Genomic DNA, 12,496 nt, shown 5'->3' with positions numbered 1-12,496 from the left:
TAAATATATTGTTGCATTATTAATATTTTGCTTATGTTTTCACTAGGGGTGTGTGAATGTTATAAATTTCTAATATGAATCGAATACAGGTAAGGCAAAATACTGCTTTTGAATATCAGATTTGTGTGTAGGGTTAAAAATTGCAATGAAAACTTTTAAAATGAACGAATAAAAGTGCATTTCTCTAGACTGCAGCATGCTTAAGGAACTTCTAGTAGTGCGCTCATTACATATTATAATGCAGAAAAATTAACTGCTGGACAGTTTCTGAATGTGAGTGCTCAGTCTCTATGCACCATTACACCTCTCTATACTCCATCTCAGAAGTTCCCTTCAGCACTGTGAAAACTACAGGGCCCCTTAGCCAATAGGAAGGGTGATTAGCCCCTCCACATGTATTCATCTGCGTTGCGTCGTCTGCTCAGCGTCTCCCTGGCGTCTGCTCGCAAGTGTAGGGTGAGTAAAGCGAACAGACGGCATCGCCAAAAAAAAAAAATGGCTGCACCCATCGCAGCTGGTGCCCTCCGCTTCGAATTTATCAAGTCGTTACATGCACTGTGTGACCCGTATGTCACAAACTGACGCTTCTATTTGCTTTAGATTAATGTGCTGACACTTCATCAGCAATGTATTCGTGACTATATTGCGCTAATTCCAAGAACCATTATTAATTTCTTGGCGTGTTAGGCTTAGGAGGTGCAGTGAAACAAACTGCTGATCTCGCAAATAACGACAAAATAAACCTGATGCTTTGTGTTCAGCATGAGATGGCACAAAGCGATGGCTCATTTCATCATTTATTTGTTGCTGCCTGCACAGTGGGCAAATAGCAAGTGCAAGTTCGGATCGAAGCGGGCGGTCGCGTCTGCATGGGCACTGGCATGTTGATTTGTAACCACAGATACCAGCGGTTACTGATGCAGCAGTTAAAGGCGCACGACATAAATGCAAGAAAGAATAAACATATCACATTGATGTGACGTAACACGTGCCAAACAAGCGCAAATGTCTCAACCCTGCCAATTGTAAGCTAATTTGTGGGGTCTGAAGGATATCGCCGCTCTCGGAACCCACGGAGACGGCAGACGCAGTCGGGCAACAAACACGTGTACGTTTATTAAACACTCTTTTACATACGGCGAGCTCGCCGGACTAATCTTATAGAAACTAGTAACACGCTAAAATTATACAATGACAATAAATACCCGGAAAACATAACACACACCCAAGACAACATAAGACATAATGCACCGCGCATGCGGCGTCGCTGATGCACGACTCACCTCGAGGGGCTTGAGGGAAATGAGCCGTGGTATCGTCCCCCACGAACCCACCGCGGGAGATGTCCATCCACGCACGCCGCCAAACCCAAAAGAGACTCGCTGCTGTTCTGTGTCCACCGGCCTAGCTTCCCCCGCAGGGGGCGCTGCCGGCACCACCGCGCTAACCCTAACCCGCCCGAGCACAGCGCCACTCACTCGCTCGGCGGCCTTTCAACCTGACTGCGGCCTATCCGCGGGACGCGCGTGTGCCACGAGGCACAAACAACTTTACAGGGCTGATAGCACCCCCACAAACTTTATCAGGAACTATGTTTTGCTGCGCAAGCGTATGGCTTGCTTACACCCCATAGTGCTGAACGGTAGTGGTGAGATGGAGTATAAGTGGGAAAGACCTTCATACTTGGAATTTAAGTGGCAGGATGCTATGCAGTGCTTGCGTAGAGCCATTTCTTTTTCCAAACACTTAAGTGTTATTTAAGTAACATTCCTGATGGTAATTTTATTGCATCTATTTATAGAATGCAAAAGTACAATGTATGCTGTATAAAAAGCTGCAGAACAAAGCTTGGTGAAAAAAACTGCTCCAGTCACACGGGCGTGTGGGAGATAAGGTTGAAGCAAAGCAGGAAGGTAATGCATGCGCCATGTGTATTTCTCGGTGAATACAGCAAAACATCGCTAATTACCAGGAACACAGCATATATGCACTGACCGGTGGTAGTGAAGTCTAGGGTTTGACAAAAACGTGTCTGGCAAGGAAAAATCATGGTTGAAATCATCCTGTTGTTTTGTTTTCTATTTTAGTTGGCGAGTGTATGTTTATTTCAACTATGAACAGTGGTAGTATGCAGTAACCATGAAGTACAAATTTGGATCTCCTCATGATGTTGCGAACAGAGAAATAAATGCGATGATCATAAAATAACAGTGCAAAAAAACAGCGGTCGAACACACAGAGACAAACGTTTCTCTGTGTGTTCGTCCATCGTTTTTTGTGCTGTTATTTTATCATGAACAATGAACTAGCTTGATTTACCACCATGGTATTTGCAGTGTCATAGTGAGTGTTGCCCCATGCACTCATTAAAAGGCACTTTTTTCATTTTGCCAAACTGCCACAGAAATTCTGACTGTGCGACACGACCATGCGCTAGCGTGCCATGGTGATGCCAAGTATCAGTTCGAAACTATGACGGGGAACACACACAGCAGTTGAAAAGGTGGCAAAATGCACGGACCACCCGCGCAGCCTTTCCTCATGCACTTGTTGCACTCATCTGTCCAGCTATCTACAGGGTGGTTGTAAAGCCAATACTTGTTAGTAACAATGAATAATAGTTCAGAAGGTAAACAACTGAGGAAAGTTTTGTTGCCATTGAATGTATAACTACGGTGTACCACATGATTTGGTTATTACGTTGCATTTTGACACATGCAACCACATTTTGCACACACTGCCGGAATCTTTTAAGAACAGACTACACGGCCCTTCGTAGCATTCAAACTGGGACGTTTCCAAACACCTTGCAGATATTATGTTTAAGACTTAAGATCCTTTGGTTTTAACTTGTACACTTGTTCCTTAGCCCTCACTGCACTTGCACCACTGACCTCCATACTTCATACCTGCGGCTATCTTAGCCATGTCCCCTACGCTGAGACCATTTTGTGTTTTTTCACTTGGTCAACCTCTGAAACCATAAATGGTCATACTATTCAACAGTATTACAAAATAGCCTCTGAAGTCATAAATGGTAAACATCATAGTACTGGTCTACAATATGTGTGGGTGCTATCACCCCCTGTAAAGTAGTGTTCACCTCATGGTACGCGCGCATCCGGCGGATTAGTCTTAGCTCAAACACCGCCGAGCGAGAGGTGGTGCTGTGCTCGCACGGTGTCATGGTTCCGGGGCTGACATTTGGGGACTCAGAAGTGTGCATGAGGTCAGAGGTTCAATCAGGGCAGCATGTGAATCAAAGGACATGGGATGCCTCGCGTTGGGCACTCACTGGAAGACGACAAATGAGGCTGTAAAGGGAGATTTGGGATGGACAAGTTTTGAGGTGAGGGAAGCTCAGAGCAAAATGAGGTTCGAAGAGAGGCAGAGGAATATGAAAGAGAGTAGATGGGCCGAGGTGTTCAGGTATTTGTGTAGGAAGAGCGTTGACTCACAGTGGAGAAAAAGAACTAGGAGACTCACCAGCAAGTATATGGCTGGCAGTGTAGGGGATATGGCAACAAAGAGTGTTAAGCGAAAAGTCAGAGAGGTGGAGAGGGTTTATTGGATGGCAGCGATGGAAAAAAAAAAACCCGGCTCAAAGTAACTACCGAAAGGGCAAAAACGAAATAAGGAAGGAGGCATTTTGTGATAATCCAAGGGGGAGCACTTTACTGTTTGAAGCGAGGTCAGGTTGCCTTAGAACGCGTAGTTATAAAGCGAGATTCAGTAAAGAAGAAGAAAAATATACGTGCTTTGGGGAAGCTAAGGAAACGACGGAGCTTGTTCTGATTGAATGTGGAGATGTTCATCCAGATGTATGTTTGGGCACGAGCCTACATGAAGCCTTGGTTTTTAGGGACAACAATGGAAAGCTGAATGCATCTGCAATAGAAATAAGTATGAGACAGTTAGCATATTGGTGGCAGAAAAGTAGAGAGAAAGAACAAAAATAGTGGGAAAAATAAGGTCATTCTGCCATAAGGGCCAGAGAGCTGGGCTGTGAATTGTTTTTTTTCTATTGTAAGATCGATTTAATCAATGTAAACAAGGCATTAGGCCAAAACCTAAAGAAGGAAGTGTTTTTTTGTTTTTGTTTTTCTTTTTGTCGAGCCTCATGGCACACATGCCACTGCCCTGTTATGAAGGGAGCGCTCATAGCATCCATCCAGTGACTTTAGTGCCTTGGCACCAGCAGCACCGCCTGGCGGAAGCAAGGTTACGCTGGCGCTTGAGAAAAAGTGGTTTCTCTCATGGGAGGCCCGTGGGGACGATTCCGCGGCTCAGTCCCATGGCCTCCCGGAGTGAGTCGAACGTCGCCAGTGCCGCGTTTGTGGTACATTGTATGTTGTGTGTGCGTTCTGTTCTCTGTGTGTTGTATTGCCATCATGTTTGGATTATTTGTCTTATTGCCAGCTATTTCTTAGATTTGGCTGGCGAGCTTGCTGTGATGTAGAAGCAGTTAATAAATGTTCTACAAGAGGCTTTGCCACAGTGTGTGAGCTAACATAGTGGTTGAAAACCCATTTTAACCAGGCACCCTCATTATGGCGCTTTCGTGCAGACAGCTACCCGTCATCGAGCAGCCACCCGTTCTTCATCCTTTGGATCCTGTCTGCAGTGGTCAGCTCGTGTTTCACCTACACCTGGGATGTCAAGATGGACTGGGGCCTGTTTGATTCCAATGCCGGCGATAACCGCTTCCTGCGGGAGGAGATCGTCTACTCTTCCCCGGTGGGTGCTGCTCAGTCACTGCTGAAAATGTCACGTTTATAAAACAGTGTCTAACAAGAAGGAAGGCACATACATGAAAATCGATAAATAGTTGAACCCTGCAGTAGTGGTGTTCAACAGTGGGAAATCAGTGGGGAAATCGAAAGAATTCGCTTTTGCAAGAATTTTGGGGTTGTGAAATGATACAGTGCCAATGGGGGATGCACCGAAAAATAAAAGCTTACTGTCAAAATTCTGTTTGCCTACTTTGGTGAGCCTTGCATGAAGATATAGCCTTGAACCACATTACTGATGGCACAAAGTGGGCCCTGCATGTCAGTCAGCTGTGGCATCATTGATACGGTGACATAATCTCGATAGCCATTGGAAGAGTTCAGCACCAGACATGTTGGCATCTCCAAACAACAGCATTCCCGCTGTGTTAAACACACCATCTTGGTGCAGTGCCAGGAATGCCGTTGTCCCTGTTGCCCGTAGAAGGTTTTGGATCGAGTACTGAGTCACGAGAAATTTTGCAAAAGTGACTGTACAGTTAAGCCCACTTGTAACAATGCTGTTTTAATGACATATAAACAGTAAAAGCTCGTTAATTTGGGAAATTGGATTATTCGGACTTGTTCCCTGGTCCCGGCCAGCATGTACATTGTTTAATGGCATCAAACTCTCGTTAATTCAGTGACATTCGGCCGCAACCCACTTCATTCGGACAATCCTCGGAGCGCGCCGAGCGGTAAGCACTGAAAATGTGTGACACGAAAGACTGAAAATGGCGTTCGCAGACAACCGAAACATGGCAGTGCTATCCAAATCGCTGTCTTCATCAGTTAGTGACCGCAGTTTTGTCCACATGCAGATCCGGTACTCAGCAGCTTCGTTTTAACTCGATGCAATGCACGCGCGATTTCACGGAACTCAAACATAACGGAAGCTGTTGAAGATGAGCTTTCAGCTGCGGTCGGCATGTTGGCATAAAACTCGTTTGCTACATTGCGATGGACGAAATCAGTTGCCGGCCATTTTACCTGCTAAAGAACTATCGTCACATGCGCATGATGGTGGTGGCAGCAAGTAATGAGGGGTGCAGTGCATGTTTCGGGCTAATTAACATGGGAGTCTGGCGCTCTGGTCACAGTGAGAACGAAGTCTTAGTATGATGAAAATTGCAGCTTTTACACTGCTCTTATGCAAAATAATACAGGATTTATGCATTCATCAAGAAAATGAAAGTGTATTGATGTAACAGACATTTGTTTATTGTTTTCTTGATACTTTTGATAATTCGGCATTCACCCATCATGGTGGTCTGGTAGTTACGGTGCTTGACTGCTGACCCAAAGGTCGCAGGATCGAATCCCGGCCGTGGCGGCCGCTTTTCGATGGAGCTGAAAATGCTTGAGGTCCGTGTATCTAGATTTGGGTGCACGTTAAAGAACACCAGGTGGTCAAAATTTCCGGAGCCCTCCATTACGGCGTCCTTCATAATCACATTATGGTTTTGGAACGTTAAAACTCAACAATTAATACAAGGGTGGAAACGCTGCGCCATTTGTGCCATGCTGCGCAAATCCGCTTCTGCTGCGCCATCCGCGACGTGGCCCGCCCAAGCGAGCTCCTATCATCATCATCACATGCCGAACTCTCCATAACATTGGTGATGGCGCGAAAAAAATCAGTTTCGCCGCAAGGGTGACGCAATGAATGCGATAGCACGAAATTGTAGTGTTATACGAAGTAAGGCTAGCAGCTAACTCTTTTAAATCCGATCTCGTGTAACTCTAGAAAACACTGGTGTAAGGGAATACGCCACTCCAGGGAGCGAAGCGGTTTTCGTGCTATCTGTCGTCTCATCGCGAAGCAAGCGGGCCGTTTGTTAATGTCTGTTGATACAGTAAAAGCTCGTTAATTCGGATTTCACGGGACCGGAAAAAATGTCCGAATTAACCGAATGCCGAATTAACGAATAAACAGGAAAAACAACATTAAAATCAAGTTGCAGAGGCATACCTTTATTTGCTGAAGTATTTTGTAATGGTCGTCTGCGTTTTCGCGCAGATTCCGGCTGACATTACAATTTTTCTTAACTCTTCCAAACGGCCAACAGCACGCAAACTGTTGCAAGTGCTCAGGCAAACGTCCTCTAATATCAAAAGCGCCTCCGAGACTTCCCGTGAGGTGCGACGATGAGGTCACGACATCATTAATAATTTCTTGATCGGGCAGGAGACCAGTCGTGGCGACAAAATCATCAATCGCGATGTAGTCCTGAAGGGTCATATTGTGGGAAGGACAGCATCGAAGGTCGGACAGTCATCGTCGGTGGACTCGGCTGATAACTCGTCGATGCCATCGTCAGCTACTGCCGCATGCTCGGGCCTCACATGTAAACACGGTCACAACGGGGAAAAATAAGAGAACTCCGCAAGAAGAGACGGTGCCGACACAACACAAGGGAAAATGGCGTCGGAGGAGGCGCATTGGAGCGAAGAAAGAAGACGCCGACGTTCAGTGACGCTGCGATCGCCCCCACTAGTTGATGACGATGGCGATGTCACTCAGGTTTCGGTTTCGCTCCAGTGGTGCCAGCGATGCTTTACCACACTTTTGTGTAGCGGCAGCCGTCAGCATTTGTCCGAATTAAGCGGTGCGGAGCCCAATTCTGACGAATTAACGAAGGTTTGCTCCCGTAGATTAACATGCACTTTGGCCGGGACCAATAGAGCCGTCCGAATTATCCGAATTAACGGGTGTCGAATTAACGAGCTTTTACTGTATAGAGCGCCCGTAAGTGCCAGCGACCCCGCCCTAATGACCAAGCTCGCAGTTGCTGCTCAAGCAATGCAACCCCACCCCCCTCCTTCCCTTCATGCTTCTTACGAAAAATGGGCGAGGCATTTCCTCCCCGCTTGATGAGCAATTGAAGGCTTTGCACGTAGGACAACAAAGGGTTGACCCTTTGTGCGACGGAGATGGCTGGCTCATTTCATCTTTGCTTCAGCCGCATTCGTCCCCAGGGCCTGCGTGCTTTTACTGCGCATAGAACATAGGATGCACGGGGCGATGTTATCAATTTGGACGTTATACAGAAAATGACGGCAACAGCAAAAACCCACCGAGAGTGTCTGTATAATTTCCCTCCCAATAAAAGTAAACATATCAGTTCTCTCGTCTTCTCATTTGTACATGTCAGCTGTTGTGTTTTGTCATTGTGAGCATTTAGAAAAAAATTTCTCAAGTGTAGTCGCGTTTAACTACACAGTGCATTGCTTATCTCTAGTTTCCTCTTGGTTCTCATGTCGGCTGTGGCTCTTTAATGATGGGAGCATAAGCTTTTTTAACTTCATTTTTATAGAGTCTCATTGCGTTAGATTGAAGGTAACTTTTATTAGCTTATCTTTAGTCTTCAGTTGCTGTTCACGTCAGTTGTGATGTCTTAATGATGGGCGGCTGGTTTAAAATGCGCGCCGTTTTCGATCATTTTTCTTGCTTGGCATGCACCAATGTCTCTCTATAGTTCTTTTTGCTTCACAAAGCGGCACGCCAGCTTTCACTTGCACATCAGAACGCGCACACGGTCTGGCTGGCTTCGGTTACATCCTTCGGGTGGTTATCGCTTCTCGTGCCCGCAAAGCTGATGGCTGTCTGGTTTCTAATCTCTCAAAGGGTGACTGCTTGTGACTGTCTCGTTTATTGCTCCCCAGGGCGCGGTTACATCTGTTTCCGTGCGGTGCTAAATTACACAAATGCTGCCGCCGTGGTTGCGTTTCCTTTTTTCGGGGCTCGGAAAAACTAACTCCGTCTGAATGGCGATGGTACGAAGGATTACTATAGCTTTTTCACTCGTTTCGCTTTGCGGACTGGCGCACAACCAGAGTTTTCTTCCGTGTGCTCGCTCACGCAGTTCGCTTACGCTATGGAAGCACACGCCGGTTGCTCTGCTGCTAATGAGTCCAGCGGCGATTCTTCCGATGCTGACTATTCCTCAAGTATATGTCTGTGAGCTATGTTTAATACAATGCATATTTTTTATGTATAAAAAAATCTTATAAGAGTTTTTTTAGGATTTTGCTTGATGTTAGTATGAATGAACCATGTGTATGTAACAAAAAAATTATTTTTTGGCACTTTACGGTCACGCAAAGAAATTTTAGACAATTTTTTTCTTGAATAGAAGCGTCTGAAGAATTTATTTCAGCAATAAAAAAATTACACATTTTTGGACTGCATTTCACGAGAAAATTCGACCCTCAAAGGGCTAATTCGCTCATATTTGGCCACTACCCTGTTAATTGAGACGATCCTCAGCGTGTGCCTAGCACGAAACGATGCAGATATGCGACGCTAAGGAGCGAAAACTGCATTTGCGAACAAGCGAAACGGCTGCGGACCTTCAGAAAGGGTGTGGTCGCCAGCCACAATCTTGCCACAATCACGTTTTTGGCGACCAAAGCTTGAAGGCTGTGGCAAACTTGTTTGTTTTCAATTTCACTCGGCGTACGCGAGCTTTGTGGGCAGTATCTATGATTGCATTGATGGCAACTGGGGTCAAAGCTGCGGCAAGCAGTAGCTTCGTTTTCACCGCATGCTTTCAGAACTGCATAATCGCCATCTATTGTTGTGCATTAGCGAGCCATGTTTATTCAGCAGCAGATGCGGTGCTCAGCAGCTTCGTTTTGACTATGGGCGTAGGCAGCACGCATGCCTTCAGAACTGCATGGATGCTGTGATTGTGTCTTTACCGAACACTGTTTTGTCCACGGCGAATGCGGCACTCAGTAGCTTCGTTTTGACTGCGGGCAGCACGCGTGCAATGTCACTACTCGAAACATGGTGGAAGCTGTTGAAGATGGCAAGCTTCAATAGCAGGGGTCTTTAGCTGCGGTCACGTTGTGAACGAAGTCGTGAATCATGAAAATTGCGGCATGTACACTGCTATTATGCAAAATTAAGTACTGGATTTACATATTCATCAAGAAAATGAAAGTGCATTGATGCAGTAGGCTGTTGTTTATCATTTTCATGATACTTTTGATAATTCGGTTAATTCGGACATTTTTTTCTGGTCCCGTGAAATCTGAATGAACGAGCTTTTACTGTACAGGACATTTATTTATTGATGTACCCTAAAGGGCTGAGGGCACTACATAGAGGGGGAGTAGCACACATTCATAAAATCAAAGTGAACAGTGAAGTACGAAAGAAGGTTTGAAAAAATAATATCATACCAATAATGAAAACATAGAAAAGCAATTATAAGGACAAACTGCACTAAAAAGGAAAGCATAACACAAAAACAAACGAGGCAGAACATTTACATCCTAAACAGTAGTGAAGTGACCGAATTATTGTATGTAATACAGTGAGCTAAATCAATCACTATAAGCACATATACACCTGAGACAGTTACAGTAGAACCCCGCTGATACGTTTTTGAAGGGACCGTAGGAAATAAACGTAAGAGACGGGAAACGTAAGAGCCGAAAAACAGAAAAAACTACAAAATATTTAGTGGTACAGAATTTTTTTTCCATGCTTATGAGCAGCACGAAAATTGGCGCGCTCAGCCGCGATCTAGTCGATGGATAGAAACGCGGAGCTGGGGACGGCCTCATCCACAGAATTGTAATCAATATATGTGATTTTTTTAACACCAACAGCTGTAGGCATGAAAGAACTAAGCACACGCAATCATGACCAGCGCGGCGAGTCCGAACGCGAACCGCGCGCACGACCATGCGAGCTGCGACCAGCGCGAACTCCTCCCGTCCTCCAACAAATAACGATGATGATGAGTCTACGCCAACGCGATGGCAGAAGTGAATGCCAATCTCGAAGGCCTTGCTTTCGCGAGCAATTACGTCATAGACGCCATGTTTGTGCAGTACAAATCTCAAAGGCTATGCTTTTGTCAATAGTAAATGCCAATCTCGAAGGCCTTGCTTTCGCGAGCAATTACGTCATAGACGCCATCTTCGCAATACGAATCTCGAAGGCCATTCTTTTGTTTGCATCATTTGAAAGATCCTGTTGCTTGCGCCTATCATGCGGCTAATATTACGGTCAAACCAGGCCAAGCTGCATGAAAATGCACCATGGCCGCTCTCTTCGGTAGTCACTCGGTCGGCTCCGAGCGCACTTCACGACGTATCATACGGGAACGGTCCGACAGTTACAACGTAACAGCGGGGTTCCCAATACATTGTATCCTATGGGAGCTATGCCGGGACCGGTGGAAAACGACGTAACAGCCGGGAAAACGCAGCAGTGAGGAACGTAACAGCGGGGTTCTACTGTATATGAAATCACTCAGACACGAAGATGAAGCTTTCATTTCTGCGTAAATTCGTCGTGGTTTGTTATACAGACAATATCGTTAGGCAGTTGATTCCGATGATTAACCACAAGTACTAAAGGCAATTATAAAAACAGGTCAGTTTGGGCGAATAAAGGTTCTAATTTGAATTTGTGGTCCAGGCGAGCAAATATTCAATGGGCACGTTTCATAAGTGCAGACAGTTGGAAATCGTTATGATAGATATTGTGAAAGAGGGACATGAGTGAAACAGTCTGTGTGATTGCAGAGAAGGCAACTTTAGGGTCATTTTTATTTCATTAATGCTAGATGTCCGAGAGTAATTCTTTGTTATGAAACGGGTACTTTTGTTTTGAAGAGATTCTAGTTTATTTATGAGAAAAGCCTGGTGAGGGCTCCAGATTTGTGAAGCGTAGTAAAGTTTAGAGTGGACTGGTGTATTGTAAGCTAAAAGTTTAGTAGCAGGATTGGCGATATGTAAGTTACGTCTGATGAATCCGAGTGTCTTATAAGCACTGCTGGTGATAGTGTCGATGTGCAAGTTCCATGATAAATCACACATTAAATGAACTCCCAGATGAAGTTAGATACATTTTCAACTAACTTGTTATTCAATGTGTAGTGATTAGTTATCGGGTTTAATTTTGTAGTGAATGAAACAACCTTTGTTTTGTTTACGTTGACTTCCATCTGCCAGTCCTGGCACCATTTGCTTCCATGTTAAGATCTCTGTGCATGTTATTAGCATCTTCACTGTTATTCACCTTTCTATATATCACGCAGTTTTCCGCGAATAACCTTACCGTGGTCATAGAATTAGCTATATCATTAACGTATATTATAAATAGAATCGGTCTCAGCACAGATCCCTGAGGCACTCCCAATTTGACGTGTGCTTATGGGGAGTGTTTGTCGTTAACTACAACAGATTGGTAGCGGTTAGTTAGGAATTCTGATATCCAACTGATTACATGAGTGTTAAAGTTTTAAAAAAAAAAAATTAGTCGAGCATGAGGGACTTTATCGAAGGCTTTTTTGAAATCTACAAAAACACCATCAATCTGGCATTTATCTTGTACAGCAATATGAATGTCAGTAATCAACTCAAATAATTGTGTCTCGCAAGATCGACCATGCAGGAAATCATGTTGGCTGGCAAAAAAGAAGTTATTTTCCCCTAAGTAATTCATGAGTGCACATGAAATAATGTGCTCAAGTAGTTTGTTGCCGATACTAGTTAGAGATTGGCCTGTAGTTAGTTGGGTTAAAGTGGTCTCCGGATTTAAAAATTGGTATTATGCGACACAACCTGTGTTGAGGGACTGTTGGAACACAGCACTTAACATAGGACATAATTCTGGCTTTACTATCTTGAGCAGTTTCGGGCATTTCTCGTCAGGGCCTGGTGCAGAATTCGCAGAAACTTGATCAATGGCTGTTGCGATACCT

The 12,496-nt window shown here is 44.8% G+C and overlaps 1 protein-coding gene across 6 annotated transcripts in view; it reads left to right on the top strand.

Annotated features, from left to right (window-relative positions):
- The window catches only part of LOC119390759 (xenotropic and polytropic retrovirus receptor 1-like), a 137,354-nt gene that overhangs the window by 87,319 nt on the left and 37,539 nt on the right, over positions 1–12,496 (top strand). For all 6 annotated transcript variants that reach the window (XM_049414179.1, XM_049414191.1, XM_037658461.2 and 3 more), the window contains one exon: positions 4,568–4,737. In XM_049414179.1, coding sequence (XP_049270136.1) covers positions 4,568–4,737 — 170 coding nt within the window. The remainder of the gene's footprint in view (positions 1–4,567; positions 4,738–12,496) is intronic.

The sequence above is a fragment of the Rhipicephalus sanguineus genome, chromosome 1, assembly GCF_013339695.2.
Source record: "Rhipicephalus sanguineus isolate Rsan-2018 chromosome 1, BIME_Rsan_1.4, whole genome shotgun sequence".
Taxonomy (NCBI): Eukaryota; Metazoa; Arthropoda; class Arachnida; order Ixodida; family Ixodidae; genus Rhipicephalus; species Rhipicephalus sanguineus.
This window is presented reverse-complemented; position numbering and strand designations above follow the sequence as displayed.